The sequence below is a fragment of the Hypanus sabinus genome, chromosome 2 (assembly GCF_030144855.1).
Source record: "Hypanus sabinus isolate sHypSab1 chromosome 2, sHypSab1.hap1, whole genome shotgun sequence".
Lineage (NCBI taxonomy): Eukaryota > Metazoa > Chordata > Chondrichthyes > Myliobatiformes > Dasyatidae > Hypanus > Hypanus sabinus.
Window position 1 is genome coordinate 74063692 of NC_082707.1, and position 24314 is coordinate 74088005.

A 24314-nucleotide genomic window follows, 5' to 3' on the forward strand; every position below is an offset into this window, starting at 1 on the left:
CTCCTGTCACCACTTACACAGGTCCCCTGGAAAAAGATTGTATTATCTCCACTATCTATGCCTCTCATAACTTTATAAATCTCTACAAGATCACCTCTCAGCCTCCTTTGCACCTGGGAAACTGTTCCCAGCTTATCCAATCCCTCTTTCTTATTCACACCCTCTGGTCTAGACAAGATTTCAATTAATCTTTTCTGCAAATCTTAATCACATCTTTCTTGTACATTGGCAACCAGAACTAAACACAATAGTCCAAGTGTAGACAAACCAACGATTTGTCCCACTGTAACAATATGTCCCAACTCCTCTACTCAAATTATCTGCTAATGAAAACAACCATACCCATGTTTTCTTCATGCCTGTCTACCGGTGTTACCACATTTGGAGAACTTTTGTACCTGTATCTCTAGGTCTCTCTGCTCTACAACATTCTCCAAGGCCCTATCATTTACTGTGCAGGTGCAGCCACATTTTACCCAACCAAAATACAACACCTCACACTTGTCTGTGTTAAACTCTGTCAGCCATTCCCTTGCCCACTTTTTCAGTTGATCTGGATCCTTTTGCAAACATAGACAACATTCTTCGCAGTACAATATCACCAAGTTTAGTATCATTTGCAAACTTTCCAATCATGACACCTATATTCTCTTACAAGTCACTCAAATATCTGATGAAATTTAAAGGATCCTGCATTGAATCTTGAGGCATAACACTGGAGAACAGTTACCCAATCTGAAAAACAATGCTCCACCAATAGTGTATTCAGACAGAAGCTTCAAACACAAGCAGATCATCTCCAAGCCCAAGGCTTCTGAAGTAATGTTTTATTTTTATGAAAGTCAATCATATGCGCAAGTATACATATGCACATGCTTACTTGCAGCTGTGTTAGCGGCACATAAAATCAGAGACAAAACTTTCACAGGGAAAACATATTAAACATAAACGATACTAAATAATACAAGAGAAGGTTCCATTTAGAACAAAATAAAACCCAAATCACATTGCCCATTGCGCTCCCGGGATTGTTTACAGGATATTTTGTCCCCTTTGTCCAGTTTTCCTTTATGTTCCTTCTTGACATCTTATCAATCACCTGTCTGCTAATTCACAGTGGATGCAGCTACAGAACCAGCCTTGCTTGGGTTCTCCAGCACTGCGTTGGGGAACTGACTCTCAGATCCGATAGAAGATGAGAGCTGAAGTGGAATCTGAGACTTCAGTCATTTCCATCCAGGAAATTAGGATTGAAAACAATCCCATTGGCACCATCTAAATTAGGATCCAAATTAATCCTATTGGCCCATTCTTGTCAAATCGCCAGTTGCCAGACACATTGGAACACAACACTCACTGCCTTTTAAGGAAAATAAAGCCTTTGCACACAAAAAAAATCAAGATTGAAGTAATAAAATTGAATAGGAAAATGATTCAATGGTTTCATTTAATAGCAGGGAATATATACTGTATACAACCTGAAATTTTTGCTCTTCACAGACATCCTTGAAAACAGAAAAGAACCCCAAATAATGAATAACAGTAAAACATTAGAACCCAAAGCTCCCTCTCTCCTCCCATGCACAAACAGCAGCAGAACATCAACCCCCTCCCCACTTATTTCAGCTGGATGTATCAGCACCCATCACACACCAAACAAGTAATGTCACCGCCTCTCTGAAAATGTGCAACTGTAGAAACAAAACATGGAAAATATTCTAATTATGACATAAAAACTACATTTAGTCATAACTAAGCAAAGATTTGCACAAGAAAAAAAAAACAGAACACTCCACATGAACAATCTCTTCTGATTTCTTCGACTGTTCATTCTCTTCCATAGATGCTGCCTGATTCGCTGCATTCCTCCAACCCACCTTACACCCCGTCCCCGTATGGGTCCAGGTTCCACCCTCTGCGCTCTCTTTCGTCTCTTCTACACAAAGTGTTCAATTGAACCCAATTTCTCATTACTAAGGACAACATAAACACTAAAGTTATACCAAGCAATACACACAAAATAATGGAGGAACTCAGCAGGTCAGGCAGCATCTATGGAAAGGAGCAAATAGTCGACGTTCTGGGCCCAGATCCCTCAGCAGAATATAAACCAAATTTGCTTTCGGAAGCAGTAGTTTATATAAACACATTAAAGCCAGGATTGCGTCTCATGTCTCTGAATAATATCACATGCGATATAAACACAGATCACTACAATTCAATTCTTCTTCAGAGTGCATTTTCAATCTTCTGTTCTGTTGCTCCTCCAACTAGTTCTATTATGACGAGTATTGTGGATTTGTCCTTGATCTGGTAATGGGAGAATGATTTCTCGTTTTCCAGTTGCTTGTCACTAAAAATGAGGCGCAAATCATCCACATTCTCGAGACCTTAAAAATAGAGAAATTGAGAAAAGAGCGAACCGTTAAGGAACCCTGATTAATAAATAGTTAGAGATTTAAAATTAAACATTTTCATGTACAGAATTGACTCCTGAAAACTGAATTCACAGTAAAGGAAACAATTCTGCCTCGATCGGCGAAGCTACATGGAATATCTAGATGCCCATTGTCAACTTCCTCGTTAGACTATCTAACCAGTTTTCACCTCAGAAACTGACATGGTATGTTATTCAAGTACCTAATAAAGATGGTATTGTGGTTATCAGCTTTTTTTTTAAGTTAACGATCTTCATCGCATTAAATTCAGCTTCCGACTCCGATATATCAACCATAATTCTTTCGCCTTTCAAACCAATAACGCACACTTGATAGATCTTTCCCATTTTGGTTTCAACAACTTCGTTTGCTGCTGTAATACCCGTGAAGGTCTGTTTAAGTGAACTGAATTTAGTTTCACTTGCGTTACGGAACTCTGGCTGAAGGGCTGGGCTGTTCGATGTTTTGTAAACCGGATTAGGGGAACGAGGTCAGGAAGTCAATGTCAGAAGGGGGCATAATGCTGGTATATCTCTGGGAGAGGTGGGCATAAAACAGGGCAAACTTTCCTGCATTTTTAACAGAACAACAAGAAGTGAGTCCAAATAAAATATTAAACACAAGGGGATAATCCGGAGAAAAATTGCACCAGCAAGGAACTTAAAGGAATTAACCGCACTTAAAGGAATTAACCGCCTCCTTTTCGAGAGCGTGGTCAGAGGGTTTACATTGCAGCGCACTTGTTTGGCGTAACCTACAATCGTAGTTTCTGATCTACACAAACTCCCCTGTTGCGTAGGTGCATCGGATAGGAACAACTGCGGAGGAATGAGCCGTGATTCCATTGACTACAGATTGAAATTTGTTAAGCGACCGGACGAGATCACAGGTAAAACATACATCACATCATGAGTAAAGTAAGGACAGACCCCCACCCCAACGCCGAGTTTGGATGGGCAAACTCTCTCTAGTGCTCGTTCACAAGTTGCTGCTGTCCCAGATTACGGTGCAGCTCGGAGCGGAAAGCGTACGGGCGTTTCTAGGTGGGTCTTTGGCTGATCGAAGTAGGTCGGCTTGGATAGTGAGAGGTCGGTGTGTTTAGCGAGCTCTTAAAATCCGAAATGTTTTGTGATACGTATACGTGAACTATTTTTTGTTTGCTACGCAAAAAAAATTGTTACCACAATTCCCCACTCCCATCGACCGGCGGTAATCTTTCAATCATTTGTATGTTAAGAACCCATTTAAACTTGCCTTAAATATTCAAAGATTTTGAAGCCACTACGCTTCAGTGAAGAGAATTCAAAAGTCTGAGAAAAAAAAACTATCTTTTTTTCTGTCTTTATCGGGCAACGCTTATTTTTAAATAGCAACCCCCACGCCCACACCAGTTCTCGATTCTCCCACAAGAGAATCCCTTCCACATCCTGTCAAGGTCTTTCAGGATTTTTTATATTTAAAGTCCCTCTCACATGCTCCTCTGAACTCAGTACAGACAAACCACCGACTGTTCAACTTGTCTTCAAAAGATTAACTGCTAGCTCCGGGAATTAGTTCAATATACTGTACATTCCCTGAGTTGCTTCCAATGCATTTTAAGTCTTCTGAGTTTTGTTTCCCCTGTTAAATCCGAATCAGTTTATTATCATTGTCTTAGTGAAAGTTGATGTTTTCGCAGATCATGTTGTTCATGAACTTGAAGCCGCTACGGTACCTTAGCGGTGAGCGCGAGTTATTACAGTTTAAGGCGTCGAACTTCCGAGTTCATTTCGGGCTCCCCCTGGAAGGAGTTCGTACATTCTCCCAATAACCGCATGATAGCCTATAGGTCAATAAACCCATTAATGGTTTACGTACTCGATCAAGTATTAGGCGAACTATTGTTTACTGTTATCATTTCTAATTTGTGTGTGTTTTATTTTTGGTACTTGTACTTGTCCTTCTGTGGATTAGCAATCAAACATGGATGATTTATGTTGAGTTACTCATCCCTCTTGTGTCTGTGGTACCCTACCATGCTACATCTGGTGTTCTTTGTTTCTGAATGTAAAATGGAAAGCCTGTTGCGTTTGAGATGTCAGTTATGGTTTGTAACAAAGTTCAAAAATCTGTCCCTTTGGGTTGGGTGTGGCTTCCTAACTATATGCCTCTGCCCAGAAAAGGCCCAGTCCTATATCCTAAGTCACAGACCTATGATGCAGTATTTGCCAGGAAAGTCTGCTATATTTGATGGGAATTCAGCAATGTTGCTAAGATTTCAATGTTCTACGAATATACTTTCAGGTAGGAATACATCATCATTATATAACAGCTCTGACATTCCAACCTCATGTCCCAACCATCAATACAATCCCCTCTTCCAGTGATGCAGACTTGACCTGCAGGGTTTTGGCACACTGAATGACAAGAGGACACAAACCAAATAAGATCCTGGAAGGGAAGAGGGTCCCTAGATTATTATCAGGGGAGCTGTGTTCGGGTGGGGAGTGGGAAATTGAGATCTAGTCAGCATATATAGAGAAAGATATTGTGATTTCTTTGCCTAATTATGGCAGAAATAATTTGACATACCAGTCACTATTAATAATTTGAAAGGATTTTCAAATCATAATAACCTTAATCAAATGTTTCTTGCTTCTAATGTTTAAAAAATATAAACACTAAACTTAAGATGATACTATTACATTGCCTTTGTTTAAAACCCTTGGATACTTCAGGGAGAACACAGAAATTAGATGTCTGGAACGTGCTGCAATGGATGTGATAGAAACAGAATACAGCACCATTTCAGAAGTATTTAAACAGACACATGAACTGGAAGAGTTTGGCAGAACACAGACCCAAGCAGATGCGATGAGTTTAACTTGGCTTCATGCTTGATGCAGTCAAGATGTACCTATAAGCCTTTTCCTGTTAAGTACTTTTCTATGTTCCATAACAGAAAACAACCCAGAGCTCCTTCAAATCACCTCAAGATACACTCCAGTTAAAATGAAAATAAATGTTTTGTAACCATTGGTAAATCTGTTCATTTCTTCACTCATAGTTCTAGTAGTCTCTTTATCAATCAGATCAAATTTATTGAACCATTTTATTTTATCTAAGCAAATACTTTTAATGAAAGCACTGTTCAAGAAGTTGTGGTTGGTGTATACTTAAATCCTTAAACAAATTTTGTAGTAATTCCAACAAAATGTTCTATTGCAGGAGATGATGACCCAAACGTTTACAGAGTGGAAATGTCCTGTGGACACACTGTGGATCCCATTTCACTCACGGAATGGTGTCGGATCCGTATCAGCGAGGTGGATATCACCAACAATCCTTTCTGTTATATCTCATGCTCAATTCACTTTATAAATGGGAATGCTTTACAATATTTGTTCAATTTCTATTACAGGGTCATTTCAAGTTCCACTGCCCTGCAGTAATAGATGACACAAATGAAGGCTGTGGAAAGGAATGGTCCTACTTGGAGGTGTGCAGACATGCATTGCTCTCTGTTGAGGAACGACAGGATTTTGAAGAGAAGCTTGCCACTCTCGCCGCTTCAAGTTACTGTGAATACAAACAGGTAAAGTGGACTGGTAGAACATAGAACATAGAATAGTACAGCACATTACAGGCCCTTTGGCCCACAATGTTGTGACGACCCTCAAACCCTGCCTCCCATATAACCCTCCACCTTAAATTCCTCCATATACCTGTCTAGTAGTCTCTTAAACTTCACTAGTGTATCTGCTTCCACCACTGACTCAGGCAGTGCATTCCACGCACCAACCACTCTCTGAGTGAAAAACCTTCCTCTAATATCCCCCTTGAACTTCCCTCCCCTTAACTTAAAGCCATGTACTGAGAGCAGAGGTGCCCTGGGAAAGAGGCACTGACTGTCCACTCTGTCTATTCCTCTTGGTACCTAACTAACTGCTAATAAATAGGGGTCATTACTGTATTTGTGAAAGCTGTGAAGCTTGGGATAATGTGAGCATCTAAAGAAATGAGGTAATATTTGGGGAGGTTGACAGGCAATGTTTTAAAAAGGACCACTATACAACAGAAATTTCAACATAATAAGCCAGGATTCTCACAAGGGTTTCCCAGAGACTATAACAATGAACAGGTTAACTGACCATTTTTCTGCGAAAGAGAACTGAGAGATTACCTGATCAAAGGGTTTAAAATTATAAGGAGATTTGAAATGATCAATCTAGAGAAGAAATATTCACTTGTGGAAGAATACAATTTTAGATACCATAATACAGAACTTTCTTGAAGAAATTCAGGAGAGACTAGAGAAAAATACATAGTAACTGAGATCAATTTCAAAGGAGGTGAGGAAGGTGGATGAGTAGATAAAGAAGTAAAGATACACAGAGGGGCTGACATGAAATAAACTGACAAGCTTTATATGTGAAAATGGAAAAAAAAAGTCTTATTGGGGTGGCATGATAGTGTAGTGTTTCGCACAACACTTTACAGCACAGGTGACCTGGGTTCAATTGAGAGCTAGGTAATGTTACAGATCTAGAAGATTGTAAGGCTAACAGGTAGGAGCTTAACAAGGAAATTAGGAGAGCCAGACGGAGCCATGGTGGGCAGGATTAAGGAAAACCCCAATACACTCTACAAGTTTGTGAAGAGCAAGAAGATAAGACGTGAAAGAATAGGACCTATCAAATGTGACAGTGGGAAAGTGTGTATGGAACCAGAGGAAATAGCTGGGGTACTTAATAAATAGTTTACTTCAGTATTCACTATGGTAAAGGAGCTTGGTGATTGTAGGGATGACTTGCAGCAAACTTAAAAGCCTGAGCATGTAGATATTAAGAAAGAGGATGTGCTGGAGCTTTTGCAAATCATCGAGTTGGATAAGTCACTGGGACCAGAAGAGAGGTAACCCAGACTACTGTGGGAGGTGAGAGAGTGGATTGCTGAGCCTCTGGTGATGATCTTTGCATCATCAATGTGGATGGGAGAGGTTCTGAAGGATTGGAGGTTTACAGATGTTTTTCCTTTTTTCAAGAAAGGGAGCAGAGATAGTCCAGGAAATTATAGACCAGTGAGTCTTACTTCAATGGTTGGTATGTTGATGGAGAAGATCCACAGTGGCAGGATTTATGAACATTTGGAGAGGTATAACAGGATTAGGCATAGTCAACATGGCTTTGTCAAGGGCTGGTCCTGCTTAATGAGCCTGACTGAATTTTTTGAGGATGTGACTAAACACATTGATGAAGGAAGAGCAGTAGATGTAGTGTATATGGACTTCAGCAAGACATTTGATAAGGTACCCCATGGAAGGTTTATAGAGAAAGTAAGGAGGCATGGGATCCAAGGGGACATTGCTTTGTGGATCCAGAACTGGCTTTCCCACAGAAGGCAAAGAGCGGTTGTAGACTGGTCATATTCTGCATGGAGGTGGGTGACCAGTGGTGTGTCACAGGGATCTGTTTTGAGACCCTTACTCTTTCTGGTGAAGAAGGCATACAGTACATTGTCCTTCATCAATCATGGGATTGAGTTTAAGAGCTGAAAGGGAATGTTGCAGCCTTATAGGACCCTGGTCAGACTCCGTTTGGAGTACAGTGCTCAATTCTGTTTGCCTCACTACAGAAAGAATGTGGAAGCCATAGAAAGGGTGCAGAGGAGATTTACAATGATGTTGCCTGGTTTGGGGAATATGCCTTATGAGAATAGGTTGAGTGAACTAGGACTTTTCTCCTTGGAGCAACAGAGGATGAGGAGTGACCTGATAGAGGTGTATAAGATGATGAGAGGCTTTGATCATGTGGATAGTCAGAGGCTTTTTTCCCAGGGCTGAAATGGTTTCCACAGGAGGGCACAGTTTTAAGGTGCTGGGGAGTAGGTACAGAGCAGATGTCAGGGGGATGTTTTTTACTCAGAGAGTGGTGAGTGCATGGAATAGGCTGCTAGCAACGGTGATGGAGGCGGATACAATAGGGTCTTTCAAGAGACTTTTAGATAGGTACAAGGAGCTTAGAAAAATAGAGGACTATGGGTAAGCCTAGTAATTTCTAAGGTAGGGACATATTCGGCACAATTTTGTGGGCCAAAGGGCCTGTATAGTGCTGTAGAATCCTACCCCTTGCTAGGCTTATCAAGAAAGTAAGGAGGTTTGTGATCCAAGGGGACATTGCTTTGTGGATCCAGAACTAGCTTGCCCACAGAAGGCAAAGAGTGGTTATAGATGGGTCATGTTCTGCATGAGGTTGATCACCAGTAGAGTGCCTCAGGTATCAATTCATGGAACCCTTACTCTTTGTGATTTTTATAAATAACCTGGATGAGGATGGTTTAGTAAGTTTACTGATGACACAAAGGTTGAAGGTGTTGTGGATAGTGTGGAAAGCTGTCAGAAGTTACAGCGGGATATTGAAAGGATGCAAAACTGGGCTGAGAAGTGGCAGATGGAGATCAGCCCAGATAAGTGTGAAGTGGTTTATTTTGATAGGTCAAATGTAATGGCAGAATACAGTATTAATGGTAAGACTCTTGGCAGTGTGGAGGATCAGAGGGATCTTGGGGTCCGAGTCCATAGGACGCTTAAAGCAGCTGTGCAGGTTGACTCTGTGGTTAAGAAGGTGTACGGTGTATTGACCTTCATCAATAGTGAGATTGAGTTTAGGAACTGAGAAGTAATATTGCAGCTATATAGGACCCTGGTCAGACCCCATGGAGTGCTGTGCTCAGTTCTGGTTGCCTCACCACAGGAAGGATGTGGAAACCATAGAAAGGGTGCAGAGGAGATTTGCAAGGATGTTGCCTGGATTGGGGAGCATGCCTTATGAGAATAAGTTGGGAAACTCGGCCTTTTCTCCTTTGAACTAAGGAGGATGAGAGGTGACCTGATAGAGGTATATAAGATGATGAGAGGCATTCATCGTGTGGATAGTCAGAGGCTTTTCCCTACGGCTGAAATGCTTGCCACAAGAGGACACAGGTTTAAGGTGCTGGGGAGTAGGTACAGAGGAGATGTCAGGGGTAAGATTTAACTCTGAGAGTGGTGAGTGCATGGAATGGGCTACCGGCAATGGTGTTGGAGGTGGATATGATAGGGTCTTTTAAGAGACCTTTGGATAGGTACATGGAGCTTAGAAAAATAGAGGGCTATGGGTAAGCCTTGTATTTTCTAAGGTAAGGATGTGTTCAGCATACCTTTGTGGGCTGACAGGCCTGTATTGTGCTGTAGGATTTCTATGTTTCTATGTTTATCAGTTGAATATCACTCCAGAAATCTCTCAATGTATTTGGTACTTAGCAACTTGCTTAAATATAACACCTACGGTGGGGGCGATATTGTTACTGCAATAATCATTTCATATCTAAATTGCAGCAAACTTTCAATTTCTGTGGAACATCAAAATTTATCAATACAGGAGATGCTATAACATTAATTTTGAAGAAGCACATTTAAAAGCTAAGATTACATTATTTTATACAGTGGATTATCAGAAGTGTATTTTAATTATTAATTTCATCATCTGTCTTTGTTAAGTGTCCTAGGTGTAGGAGTTATGTGGGACGGAAAGATGAGACGAACATATCAGTGACTTGTTCAATCTGCACAGCCAACGATGGAACCCCATTTGAATTTTGCTGGCAATGTATGAAGAAGTGGAAAGGCCCAGCTCCACGCTCTGATAAATGTGATAATGAAGGATGCATTAATATCCAGCTGGAAACCTTGAAGAATTGTGACACAAAATCTTTACCTTACAGCAATATTCAGAATTGTCCTATAATCCGTGCTTGTCCGACTTGTGGTTTGCTTATAGAACATAAAGAAATGTGCAAATATGTCGTTTGCGTCAGATGCCATGTGGAATTTTGCTTTGCCTGCCTTAGCACAAAGGCAATTTGCAGTGAATCATCTGAGTATTCTCTTCATTGTGCTATACCTGTAGCCCCAAGGCAAACAAGTATTCCAGTGTGGAATCGTACTCAAGTTCAGACCTCCAATTCCACTTCAGATTCCGATTCAATTGGCGGTCCAAATCCCACCCCAAGTCCCCCTCCAAGTCCCACTCTAAATCATATTCTGACTGCTATACAAAATCCCACTCAAAGTCCTGTTCAGAATCCTTCTTTAGATCCTAATTGCACAATTCTATAAGTAAACAATCTAGATCAGAGATTGCTGAAAGTACAAAAAATGCAGAACAGTCAGTTAAACTTCGTTAGAGTATATTATGTAATTTGTTTGACCCTTCGTTTTCTTGTGACAGATTGTATCAGTCATTGTTCCCATGGTAATGTGATCTGAGAATCCTCAAGTAGAATAAATAATAGTCATTTCATCTTCTATAAAACATCCAGCGCGGATTTAAAGTGGACTAATGCATTGTGTAAAAGTGCACGATAATTATGTCTCCTCATTTTTCTGCAACATTCTGTGTATAATGTGAGGAAAACATAACTGATCACCTTTGTATTTGCAGTGTTCTTCTGCAAGTTCTTCCCTGGCATTGAATTGTTTGGCCTTCTTACTTTATTAAGATTAAAAGTATTGACATGCGAAATGCATCAATATTCAAATATCCCAAAAGAGGCTGATGCATTAAGTAGTGCGTCATCTTGAGTTGTAATGTCATTAAAATATATTCAACTATTTTATAATCCTTTGTAAAATAAAATTTACGTTGAGCAGAGTTGTGCAAAAAGCAGTTTGACGTGAATATTTTTAAATGAATGGGGGGAGGGTTCCAGTGAAGTCATCATCGAGAATGGCAGCTTAAGTCACGAGCTCCTCTGGAAAAATGCATATTAAGCAATGTTTACGCATCAAATATAGTATTTTTTTTTAAGTATTTGAACTGATAAGAGGGGAAAGAATGGGGAAAAAGAATGGAAATAAAAAACGCAACACTGCGGAGCCTGCAGCCGAGAGGAGTGCAACGAGCAGCTCTCCTACCCGATCACGTGCTAGCGAGGTGGACGCCAGGCCTCGTTCAGGCAAAGCGGCAAATAGATCAGAATTTTGAAAGAGATAAGGGAGTTCCAGAATGATATAAAACAGCAGCTACATGATATTAAGTCAGAGCTCGCCATTGTCAATAAAAATATAGTGGTGGCAGAAACTAGAATAGAGAAGGTGGAAGATTGCATTCAAAATGTGAAATGGATACCAAGTAAGACAATAAAAATATTAAATCAACAAGAAGGTAAACTGCTTGACCTGGAGGGAAGATCACAGTGGAAAAATAACAGAATCTACAATGTTCGCGAAGGAGCGGGGGGCTTGTCTATGACAGAGTTTGTCAGAAACTTGCAGCAGGACAAGCTAGACTTTGAGTGTTCTATAAAGATGGATTCCAACTGTATCAGACAGTGGAAGAGGCGACTACAGACATGAAGGTCAGAGGGTTGCCCGTCAGCGTGATCAAACCGAGGGAAAGCCTGGCAGAAGAATTATCCTGCTCTGCTTGGGAAATAGTGCAAAAATCGAGAAGGCAGGAGATGGGAGGAGGCCGAGAGAAGTATATCAGAAAGAAACTGGGAGTTTCCAAAGACAGTCCTCACCCCCTCCAGAAGACCCATAAGGTTTTGCTAACTTTAAAAATGTTGAGAAGCTAAACGGAAGCAAAAGTAGACGGTGATATACCTATCTCGAGAAATACTTTTATAATGTGGATTTTATATTACTCAGTTATTTTTCTTTATTTGCTCACTTAGTCCTTTTTCCCCACCAAAATGAAAATATACATATATGTGTGCATATATGTGTATGTATACGATATATATGTATATATGTGTGTGTGCATATATGTATGTATATTTGTATATAGAAGGAGTACACAGCATGTATATAGGAGTACACCACAGGGTCATCTACCAGAGACCTCAGCCACATTCGTTGCCATTTTTGTTATTATTTGAGTTTCTTGGTTCTTATTTGTTCAGGGAGTAGATCGATGAAGTTTTATTCTGATAATTTCAATGATACATTGACAGATAAATACAGATGGCTGACAAAGTAAAATTCATTTCTTTTAATATCAATGGGCTATTAAATCCAATCAAGCATAACAGAATTTTATCCAAAATGAAAAAAGAACAAGCCCATGTAGTATATTTACAGGAAACTAATTTAAGTGATAATGAGCATAGAAAACTAAAAAGAATGGGCTTCACTAATTTGTTTTTCACCTCATATAAATCAGAACAGAGGAGAGGAGTTGCTATTCTTATCTCGAGTAAGCTAAATTTTGAAAAGTATTCGAAATGGGAGATAAGGAGGGCAGATATATTCTGGTAAGCAGGAATATAGACAGAAATTCAGTTACTCTATTGAATATATACACACCTCGGGAAGTGATATTGGATTCTTCCAGAAAATTACTGATAATATGGTAGCAGAAACAGAAGGTCTCCTGATATGTGGGGAGACTTAAATTTACAATTAAAACCAAACTTGGACTCGTCCAATAGAAAAACCTATGAAACAAAATCCCTACATAAGAAAGTTAATACACTTTTTGAGGATGTTGGTTTAATTGATATATGGAGGGACCTTTTCCCCGACAGAAGGGATTACAGTCACTATTCTGCTCCCCATTCTGTATATACAAGAATAGACTATTTCATAACATTTGGAAAAGACAAAGACAAAATGAACACCTGTGGAATTGGGACAATAGATGTAAGTGACCATGCACCTATATATTTATCTGTTGATTTTGACCTACAACCAAAGAATACTATTTGGAAACTAAATTCAAGTCTACTCAATGATCCGTACTTTAAAGAACAAATTAAAAAAGAAATTGGCCTCTACTTAGAATTTAATGATAATGAAGAAGTTTCACCTCCCATTTTATGGAATACTCTGAAGGCTGTTTTAAGAGGGAAAATTATAGCGATATCTTCATATAAGAAAAATAAGGAATAACATTAGAGGAACATTAGAGGAATTACAAAATAGGCTGATGGAACTAGAGAGAAAACACAAATTGAATTTGGCACAGGATACATTAGGGGAAATTAAAAGAATTGGGAATGAAGTTAATAGTTTGGCTACGCAAGAAATCAGGAAACATTTAATGTTTCTGAAACAGAGACATTATGAAAGTGGATCAAACTCTATGAAAATATGAGTGTGTAAACTGAAAAAAAAGGATAGCAGAAAATACAATTCATAGAATTAGGGACCCAAGAATGAAAATCATAAAAAATAAGCTAAGTGAAATTTAAGAAGCTTTTGAAGTGTTTTAGAAAACTCTATATTCTAAAGTTCCAGGGGGAAGCATAACCCAAATTGACACCTTCTTGAATTCTATAGAATTACCACTTTAAGCTAAGAACAAAATGGGATGATGACTGCTGACATAACTGAAATTGAATTAAAAGCTGCAATTCATAGGCTTAAATTAAGCAAGTCACCAGTATCAGATGGGTATACAGCAGAGTGGTACAAGAAATTTAAAAAATGAGTTAATACCCGTTTTACTCCCCACAGTGAACTAGGCTCTAAAAAAGGCACAAATGCCACCCAGTTGGAAGGAAGCGATAATCTCAGCTATACCAAAAGAAGGCAAGGCTAAAATGGAACAAGGGTTATTTAGACTAATACCTGTTCTTAATGTACCTTATAGATTATTTATTTCCATCATGGCCAAATGATTAGAGGAGTTTTTACCCATACTGATATGTAACGATCAGACAGATTTTATACAACAACGCCAAACACAAGACAATATACAAAGGAAACTTCACATTATGGATCATATACAAAAAAATAAAATTGAAGCAATAGTGATAAGCATGGATGCAGAAAAGGTATTTGATTTGGTTAATTGGAATTTTCTTTACAGAGTTTTACATACACTTGGTTTCCAAGACACAATTATTAAAACTTTACAGACAATATATGACAACCCTACTGCTAGGATTAAAATCAATGGATATTTATATCAATAGTCTTACCCTAGAAAGGGGCATGAGAATAGGTTATGCATGGTCACCGCTACTCTTCGATTATATCTGGAACCATTAGCTCAATACATCAGACAAAATGAAGCTATCAGGGGAATTAACATTAAAGGGACAGAGCATAAATTGGCTTGTTACACGGATGACATTTTGATCTATCTAGAGCAACCAAAATACTCTTTACCTAAATTAATACAATCCTTTAAGCAATATGGTCAATTATCAGGATACAAGATCAACAAAGATAAAACCCAATTACTTTCATATGACTATAGCCCACCAAGAGAAATTGAAAGTAGATATCCCTGGGCATGGCAAACAAAGTCTTTTAAATATTTGGGCATCATTATGCCAAAAGATTTGGCAAAATTATCAAGATGTAATTATCAGCCTTTATATAAAAAAAATTAAGAAAGATGTGGCAAAATGGAACCTGATTCCTTTTTTCAGTCTCAGTTCAAGGATTGTGTCTATTAAAATGAATATATTGCCCAGACTGTTACATCTCTTTCAGACCCTACGAACGGAGATTAATCAAAATCAAATCAATGAATGGAACAAGGTGTTATCAAGATATATTTGGCAGGGTAAAAGGCCTAGAGTTTGTCTCAAAACTTTGTAATTTGCAAAGGAAAAGAGGGGATGGGGCTTACCTTCTCTTAGAGATTATTATTTTGCATATGATATGTTGGTGCAACCCATCATATGACGCTCAATGGAAAAACATTGAGGAGCAGGTACTTCCCATCCCCATACAAGCAATTTTGGCAGATAACAACCTGCAAAGATACATAAATACTATTGATAACCCATGGGTGAAATTGACTCTTAAAATATGGAAAACTACTATAAAAGAATATAATCTGGAGGGAGATATTGCTATTCTTAAATGGTGTGCTTATGATTCGGATTTTATACCAATTAAATTGGATGCCAGAATTAAGGACTGGACAGCTAAAGGAATAACAGTTCTTTGCAACATAATGATAGAAGGAACACTGTTCAGTTTTGAAATGTTTAAAGAGAAACACTTTTTAGAAAAACAAGTTTTTTTTTAATCGGTATTTACAGATGCGACAATATGTTAATAAGATGCTTAAAATTGTAACCAAGGCAAGTACATGCTTGATAGAGCTCTTTAGAAAAGCATATAATTCAGATAACGGTAGTAGAATAATTTCAAGCATGTATAAGTGGTTGTCAAATCTTAAAACACATTCGACTTCATACATTAAAACTAAATGGGAGAAGGAAGGAGGGATAATTATATCTGAGGAAGAATGGAGGTATCATTGGAAGTGTACCAGTTCATAGAAATGGAGGGAGTTTGGATGGAAAAACTTGATAAGATCTTTTATTACACCCTCTCAGAAATCCCATTATGATAGTAACCTCCCTGTTTGCTGGAGAAATTGTGGAAATCAAATTGCAAATCATTATTATATTTTTTGGGACTGCCCTTTTATCAAAGACTATTAGAGGGTGAAACACAATGTCCTACAAGACATCTTTAAATGTGAAATACCTTTAGAGAGTGAGACCATTATTTTGGATATATACCTCAAGAATGGTTGAAAAGAGATAAATATTTACTGAAGATACTGTTGGTGGCTGGTAAAGAGACTATTACTAGGAAATGATTATCCCATGAAAGCCCAACTTTAAATGCATGGATGGAAATTTACAAAATGGAGAAGATAACAGCATCTGTTAATCATAAGCTGGAACAATTTGATTCATACTCGGAAAAATGGTTTAACTACATAATGCCTCATAGGCTTGATATTAGTCTCACAAATCAATGAATCTGTTGTACAAAGAACATCACTCCCTACTTGTACATTGATTTTTACTTTTGCTTGTTTTTTCTTTCCACTCTTTTCTATAAGTGTATACCTCAGATAAATAATTTGCAGAGATTTGTGATATATATGATTATATGATATATATGTACAATGTCTGAAATACATCTTATGGAAATGTTTGTTTGTTGATGAACTTCAATTAAAAAAAACAAATTACAAAAAAAATAAATTAATAAATGGAAACAGGAACAAAAGTAAATACAAAATGCAGCCCAAACCCTCTGACATGTCACCCACTCACATCCATCAGATGTTCAATTCATAATAAAGTACTTGCAATGAGTCTTTATAATTTAAATTATGCAACGTTCAGAAAAATGTTGGTTACTCACTGAGAAACACACCATCATAGGAGACGGAGAGCTTATCCTTCAGAGATGTATACAGTCTTAAGACAAAGGTGAAGAAGTGAAAGGAAAAATCTAACAGACACCTGAAGAGCAACTTCAGGAGGTGGGTGTATGAAACCTGTTGCCAGAGAAATTACTTGATGAATGAGTTGTGTGAAATAGCCTGTTCCTTTGCTGAAATACTCTATCAATCTATGATTGTTGCCCTTCACAGTGGTTTAAAAATGTACTGTTTGCATTTAAGTATGCTGCTCATATATTTAGTAATTCTATACACTAAAATCACCTTACAATAATACAATTAACAGATAATGATATTAGAAGATAGTTTATAGTTATAACATTGCTAAAGCCCATATCTCTGCTAAGATATATCTAAGAGCTGTTTCGAATATTTACATCATTTTAATCAGTGGTAAACCTAATGTTTACCTGCTACCAATATAGTGGTATGGTTAACATTTGTAAATATAGCATTCCCACTTCCTTCTGCTGTACTGCTCACGTCAACTTGCTTTTATCTCTGTCTCCAGTCACTGCACCAGAACTTTTGCCGGCCATCTGACACGTACACCAGCACTGTTCTGCAGAGATCAGAAGGCCGGCAGATCGGTCTACAAGATGTATGTGTAAACTTGCTGAGAAACATTGGGTGTGGTGCATTGCCAATTTTTTTTAACTTGACTTCTCTTGTTCACAGCTTGCTCTTGTAGTTCCACTGAGTCGGCTGACATCTAATGCACAGACATCAGACAGGGTGAATGGGGGATCCAGAGAGACAAGGTATCAGAGCTCAACATACCCAGACAGAGTCTATACACTGCAATTGTGATAAGCTGTCTTTACTCCTGCATTCATATCATTTCTCGATAAAGCCCAACAGTTGTCTACCTAAGTGGAGTTTAGGGGGACGATGGCATCTAACGCTGACTCCTTTGGTTGCATCTTCAGAATCAGCTCTATTTCTGTCTTTGATATATCTTTTTTTTTCCTTTTCAAGGTTCTTTTAAAAGATCCGACCTGGAGTTACATACTGACTCTGGTTCTTTGTGGAAAAGGACCCATCCTCAGGGCCTCATGACCAGCTGCTTTTCGATATGCCAAGGATGCGGACTGGAAGACTAGAGCACCTTCAGTGTGGCAGATTTCCGTAGCTCTGGATGCGGGCAGACGCAAGGCCGGTGCCGCTGCCTGATGCATTGTGGGAGAGGGAAGATCAAAAGTAGTGAGCTGGCTGCTGGCTGTCTGCCCAGAGACCTGAGTTATTTGGGCACAGAGCTCAGAAAATGCAACACAACTGACTTTTAACACCATAAATCAGCGAGTTGCTTTGTTATCCCTCTCCTCTTGCTGTGAAAAGGGGACATCTATTTTTCCCATATGAGGGAGAGAGATAGCCTGCTGTATGTTGAATTACCAGGTGAACGAGTCATCTTTGGGGTATTGCAAGTCTGTGTCTTACTGACGCTTTGCTGCATGCTTGAGTGCTTGGTGAAGTGTACCGATGCTTTGTGCTGGTGGGGTGGGGGGGTGAGATCATTGATTTGCTGCTTATGCATGGGGGTGGGAGTTGGAGGGACTTTGGGGTTCTAACATTTAACTATCATTCACTCTTTCTGGTACTCCTCTTTTTGTGGATGTTTGCAAAGAAAAAGAATTTCAGGATGTATATTGTATATATTTCTCTGACATTAAATGTATCTATTGAAACCTATTGATTACTTTTTTCACCTGCACTTTGACTTTGATTGACTTCTGTGTGAGAACACCTGGGATCCTTTGAACATCAACCTTATTCAATCTCTCAACATTTCAAACATTCTACTTTTCTGTATTGTGCCACATTCCTGAGCCCTCAGTCAGTTTGTCTTTATCCCACTGAAACCCCTTTTCATCCTCCTTCAGATTCTTCATGCAACCCAGTTATGTCTTGTCAGCAAACCAAGAAATACAACATTTGATCCTCTCAGTCAAAATGTTGCTGTAGCACCTGAATCGTTGAATGCCAAGTGCTGATCCCTGCTGTAGCCGATCAGACACAGCCTGATGACCTGAGAGGGACATTCATTCCTACTCTTCGGTTTCTGTCCAATTACCAGTTCCCAGTTCATGTCAGAATATTATACCTCACTCCAACCAACTTGACAAGGTCTTCAATGGGACTTATTGAAAGCACCCAAAAAGTCAAAACATTATGCCTGCTGGATCTCCATTATCAATTCTCTAGTCAGATACTCAAACTCTACTAAAATCATCAAATATGATAACATTCATAAATCTTCTCAATCCTATTATTTTACTCTGTTATGTTATTGCATCTATCATTGTAGGTCCCAGCATTTTCCTTGTTCATCAGGCTGTCAGATTGGTATTGAATATGTTCCCGAGTTGATACATGTTCGACCACAGGAGCAGTGCAGTAATACACGAGGATTGCTTAAGGGGCATAAAGCTTCTCAACCAGCCATTGAACTAGGGTACATTTTTATAATGATGTACCTCAATCTCTTGATAGCCCAGTCAAATCCACCATCAAACTTTGGTTTCTCTCTTGCTCCTTCATAAAATAGTGTGATCACATTTCCAAACCTCTAATCTCCAACCTACTTCTACAAGAATTTTAAATTCTCTCTTTGCTGGGTGTGTGATAAGGCTCTCCCTCACTGGCCACTCCTTGATAACTACTGCTCTGACTCACCCAGACCCACCAACATTGCTACAAATGCCCCACACCCCCACTATACCCCTCACCTGGTCTCACCTATCGGCTTGTGCTCCCCCCCACCTCTCATTCTGGTTTCAGTTCCCTTCCTTTCCAGTCCTGAATTTGAGTACATTGACAGTTTACTCCCTCCCTCCAATGCTGATTTCCTTCAGCACTTTGTGTGCGTTCAAGATTTCATACATTTGCAGAATCTCTTGTGCTTATACCAAGGACCCAGCCTCGACCAGAAGACCACAAGTTAAAGGAGCAGAAATGGGCCATTCAGCCCATCAAGTCAGCTTCACAATTCCATCATGGCTGATCCCACTCAACCCCATACACCTTCCTCCTCGTCATAACCTCTGATGTTCTGACCAATCAGGAAACTATCAACTTTGGCTCTAAATATACCCATGGACATGGCCTCCATAGCTGTCTCTGGCAGAGAATTCCACAGGTTCACTATTAACTGGCTAAAGAATTCCTCCTTACCTCTGCTGTAGAATGTCACCCCTCAATTTTAAGGCTGTGCCCTCTACTTCTGAACACCCCCATCATAGGAAATGGCCTCTCCACATCCACTTTATCCAGTCCTTTCAACATTCAGCAGAATTCAATGAGATTTCCCCCCCCCCCCCCCACATTCTTCTAACTTCCAGTGAGTACAGGCACAAAGCTGCCAAATACTCTTCAGATGTTAACCCCTTCATTACTGGAATCATCCTAGTGAATCTCCTTTGAATGGTCTCCACTGTCAACACATCCTTTCCAAGGTATGGGGCCCAAAACTGTGACAATACTCCAAGTGTGGTCTGACTAATGTCTTACAAAGCTTCAGTCTTATCTACTTTTTATATTTTATTCCCCTTGAAGTGAATGCCAACATTGCATTTGCCTTCTTTACCACAGCTTCAACCTGTAAATTAACCTGCACAAGGAGTTCCAACTCCCTTTGCAACTCTGTTTGAAATTTCTCCCCATTTAGGTCCTAGTCTGCACTTCTGTTCCTTTTACCAAAATGCATTATCATACATTTCCAAACACTGTATTCCATCACTATTATTTTTCCCATTCTTCCAGCTTGTCTCAGTGTTGCAAGGGGGGCGGGGGGCAATGATAGCAGACCCAAATGCAAGGCACAGACACTGAGGTTCTTGGATGTGGCTTGGACAAGGTACTCCAGCATTGGATGGAGGATCTCCAGCACAGGGCTGGGAAAGGTTCCAGAACTGAATGAGAACACGAAGCTCAGACTTGGACACGGCTGGAACATAACACCTGGGCTAGGTCTTGGAGAACAGAGCCTTCGACTCAAGCACAGAGCATTAGACCCCCTCCTTGAGAACAGGACTTAGAGAGAAGGCTCCACACAGAGTCCTTGGGAACAGACCCTAGGGCCAGGACTCTTCTTTAATATGGACACTAAACACAGGGACACAAAGAGACAGCTCCAAACTCAACAATAGGTAGTTCCTTATCTTGGCTTGGCAAGGCTCCAGTCTCACTCCAGCAGTTGAACTTGACAGCAATACAGGCAAGGTAGCAGGCAAAGCAAAGAACTGAAGATCACAGACAAAGGTTAATGCCAAAGTAACTGCCAGGGATTCGGGAGGAAGAAAGAGAAAACAGTCCAGTAGGGAATCCCTCGTTTGCTGAGGTATTTATGTGCCAGCCCAAAATGAGAATCAGGTGCTTCAATTAAGGCACCCAGCCAAACAAGGAGAAAAAAAAACAGAAAACCCAGAATACGGTATCGACGGACCGGTCCATGAACCGGAATGTGGACTTCACTGCCTGGACCATGACACTCAATCACACACATTGCTTCCTCAGCACTTCTTCACACTGTACCTATCTTCACATCATCTGCAAACTTTGCAACAAGCCAGCAATTCCATTATCCAAATCACTGACAAATGTGAAAAGTAACAGACCCAACACTGACCTCTGAGAAACACTACCAGTCACTGGCAGCCAACAAGAACAGGCCCCCTTTATTCCCAATCACTGTCTTCTACCTACCAGTCATTCCACTATCCATGCCAGTATCTTTCCTGTAATGTTATAGAATATAATCTTGTTAAGCAGCCTCATATGTGGCACTTTATCAAATGTCTTCTGAAAATCCAAGTAAATGACATCCACTACCTCTCTTTGTCCACCATGCTTTTTATTTCCTCAAAGAACTCTAACATATGTCAGGCAAGATTTCCCTTTACAGAAACTTTGGCTGACTTTGGCTTAGTCTATCATTGGTCTCCAAGTACCTCAAAAGCTCATCCTTAATAGTTGAGTCCAACAATTTCCCAACCACCAATGTTAGGCTAACTGGCCTATAATTTCTTTTCTTTTGCCTTCGTTCCCTTCTAATGTGTGGAGTAACAATTGCAATCTTTCAGTCCTCTGGAACCATGCCAGAATTGAGTGATTCTTGAAAGATCATAAACAATGTATCTGCTATCTCTTCAGCAACCACTTTCAGAACTCTGGGATGTAGTCTATATGGTCCAGGTGAATTATCCACCTTAAGGCCTTACAGCTTGCCTAGCTCTTTTTCCTTTGTAATAACAATGCACCCACTCCTGTTCCTGATACTCACAGACCTCTGTCATACTGCTGGTGTCTTCCACAGTGAAGACTGATGCAAAGTACTTATTAAGTTTATCCAGATTTCTTTGTCCCTCATTACTACCTCCCAAGCATCATTTTCCAGTGGTCCAATATCAACTCTCACCTGCCTTTATTCTTTAAATAACTGAAAAAATTTTCAGTATCCTGCTTTATATTATTGGCTAGCTTGTTCTAATATTCCCTCTTTTCCCTTCTTATGGCTTTTTAGTTGCCTTTTGTTGGATTTTTTAAAAACTTACCAATCATCCAACTTCCAACCCGCTTTGGCTACATTATATGCCTTTTCCTTGGCTTTTTTGCAGTCCTTAACTTCCCTTGTCAGCCACAGTTGTCTTGTCTACTCTGCCCATTTGAGAACTTCACTTCTGTAGGACGTATCTTGCCTGCGCCTTGTGAACTATTCCAAGAAATTGCAGCATCTCTGCTCTGCCGTCATCCCTGCCTGTATCCCCTCCAATCCATCTGGTCAAGCTCCTCTCTCAGGCCTCAGTAATTCCTTTAATTTCATTGCAATGCTGACACAATGGACTTATGCTTCCCCCTCTGAAATTGCAGTATGAATGCAATCATATAATGATCACTGTCTCCTCAGAGTTCCTTTACCTTAAGCTGCCTAATAAAATCTGGATTATTACACAACACCCAACCTAAGATAGACTTTCTCTGAGTAGGCTCAATCACAAGCTGCTCTAAAGAGCCAACTCGTAGGCATTCAACAAATTCCCTCTCTTGCGATCCAATACCAACCTAATTTTCCCAATCCCCTTGCATATTGAAGTCCCCCTTATAATCGTGTCATTACCCTTATTCCATGCCCTTTTCCATGCCCTTTTCTTTTTGCAATCTCACTCTGGCTACAATTTAGAGTCCTATAAATGACTCCCATAATTTTTTTTTACCCTTGCAGTTTCTACACTCTACGCACAAGGATTCAACATTCTCTGACTCCATGTCACCTCTTTCTAAAGATGTAGTTCCATCTCTTACCAGCAGAGCCGCACCACTACCTATGCCTTCCTGCCTGTCCTTTCAATAGAAAGTATATCCTTTAAGATTAAGCTAACAGATATGATCTTCTTTGAATCAGTGATGCCCACAACATCAGCTTGTAGCATAGATGGGAAAAGAAAGAGAAGTGTATCCAATTGTCCATCATTACATTGTTTACTGTAAACACTCAGCCTTGTGATGGCAATGAATAAAGAATTCTGTTCTTGTCATTTACTACAATCCCCAGATAGGACAACTGCACAGCCAGAGCTAATCCTATTTCTGGCTCACCATATATGTAGATACCACAGAGAGTGTCTGAGTATACAGAAATGATGCAGGTTTAAATTAAGTTCTAGAACAAAGGATTCTAATTACATCTGAGCCTATGAGGTACAGATATAAATACAGTTCAATTCTAATTAATGGCAAACTGTTACAAAGAATTGTTCAGTGCATACGGATTAGGGAAGCCTCGCCTCTTTTGCATTTGTCGCAACAGGGATTAACATCTGGGTAAATGCGAGATAACTTAATTTTAGATATATGGGCACTGTGTATGACCTTAAACTGTAACAGGCAGTGGCGGACACATAAAGAAATCAAATCAAAGACATTTGTGTCAGGTGTATCAGGGTATCAGATGGTGGATAAAATGTCTCATTTGCAAATATCTATAGAAATGAGTGTTGCGTGGATTAAACTTTGCAGACAGTTGTTCAAATGATGCAAAACAGTTGTCTAAAAAAAGATTTTTAAAGTGTCTGTTGCCCTTTCTGTACCAATGTTGAATCACGTACAAAAGGCTGGAAGAGATGATTATGTGGAATAGGACTTGAAAGAGAGAAGGCATGGAGACCACTATGCTTTCTGAACTGAGCCCACACTCTCAGGGAGTGCCTGATGACAGGATTAGAAATTGGTTTAGACAAGAAGTGCGGCGATGGAAACATTCTTAGTAGGGTTCTGCTCCATTGTCACCCGTATTGGGCAGTCGAATTTATTATAAAAATGAGACCAAAAGATGAGACAATGAATGTTAGCTGCCCAGTAGTATAGGTGGAAATTGGGCAGAACCATGCCCCCAACTCTTCCAGATTTTTGAAGATGAACTTTATTCAGTCGGGGTAGGATGATACGACTGAGTCTAGCGAGTCAACGAAGGCTTCAGGAATGAAAATTGGTATGGATTGAAAAAGGTATAAAAATTTAGGAAGGATGTTCATTTTGACAACGTTGATTCGGCCCGTCAGGGACATGGACAGTGGTGACCACTGTACTAAGCTCTGTTTTGTATGATTTAACAAATAAAGTTTTCTCCAAAAAGACACTTATATTTCCTTGTTACTGTGACACCAAGGTAAGTAAATTGGTTATTCACAACCTT

At 39.6% G+C, this 24314-nt stretch overlaps 1 protein-coding gene across 1 annotated transcript; it reads left to right on the forward strand.

The window, feature by feature from the left end:
- Positions 1-3123: 3123 nt before the first annotated feature.
- Positions 3124-11108, forward strand: LOC132379945 (uncharacterized protein DDB_G0292642-like). The gene is made up of 4 exons (XM_059948331.1): positions 3124-3327; positions 5646-5743; positions 5839-6012; positions 9955-11108. Exons 1-4 carry the CDS (start codon positions 3267-3269, stop codon positions 10570-10572), a joined length of 951 nt encoding a protein of 316 aa, XP_059804314.1. The 5' UTR covers positions 3124-3266; the 3' UTR covers positions 10573-11108.
- Positions 11109-24314: the final 13206 nt, after the last annotated feature.

Excerpts from the sequence above, each read along its gene's own strand:
- LOC132379945 (XM_059948331.1), top strand. The coding sequence starts at position 3,267 with ATGAGCCGTGATTCCATTGACTACAGATTGAAATTTGTTAAGCGACCG. Across the intron at positions 5,744-5,838 it reads GTCGGATCCGTATCAGCGAG|GGTCATTTCAAGTTCCACTG; the intron begins GTGGATATCACC and ends TTTCTATTACAG. Across the intron at positions 6,013-9,954 it reads GTTACTGTGAATACAAACAG|TGTCCTAGGTGTAGGAGTTA; the intron begins GTAAAGTGGACT and ends GTCTTTGTTAAG.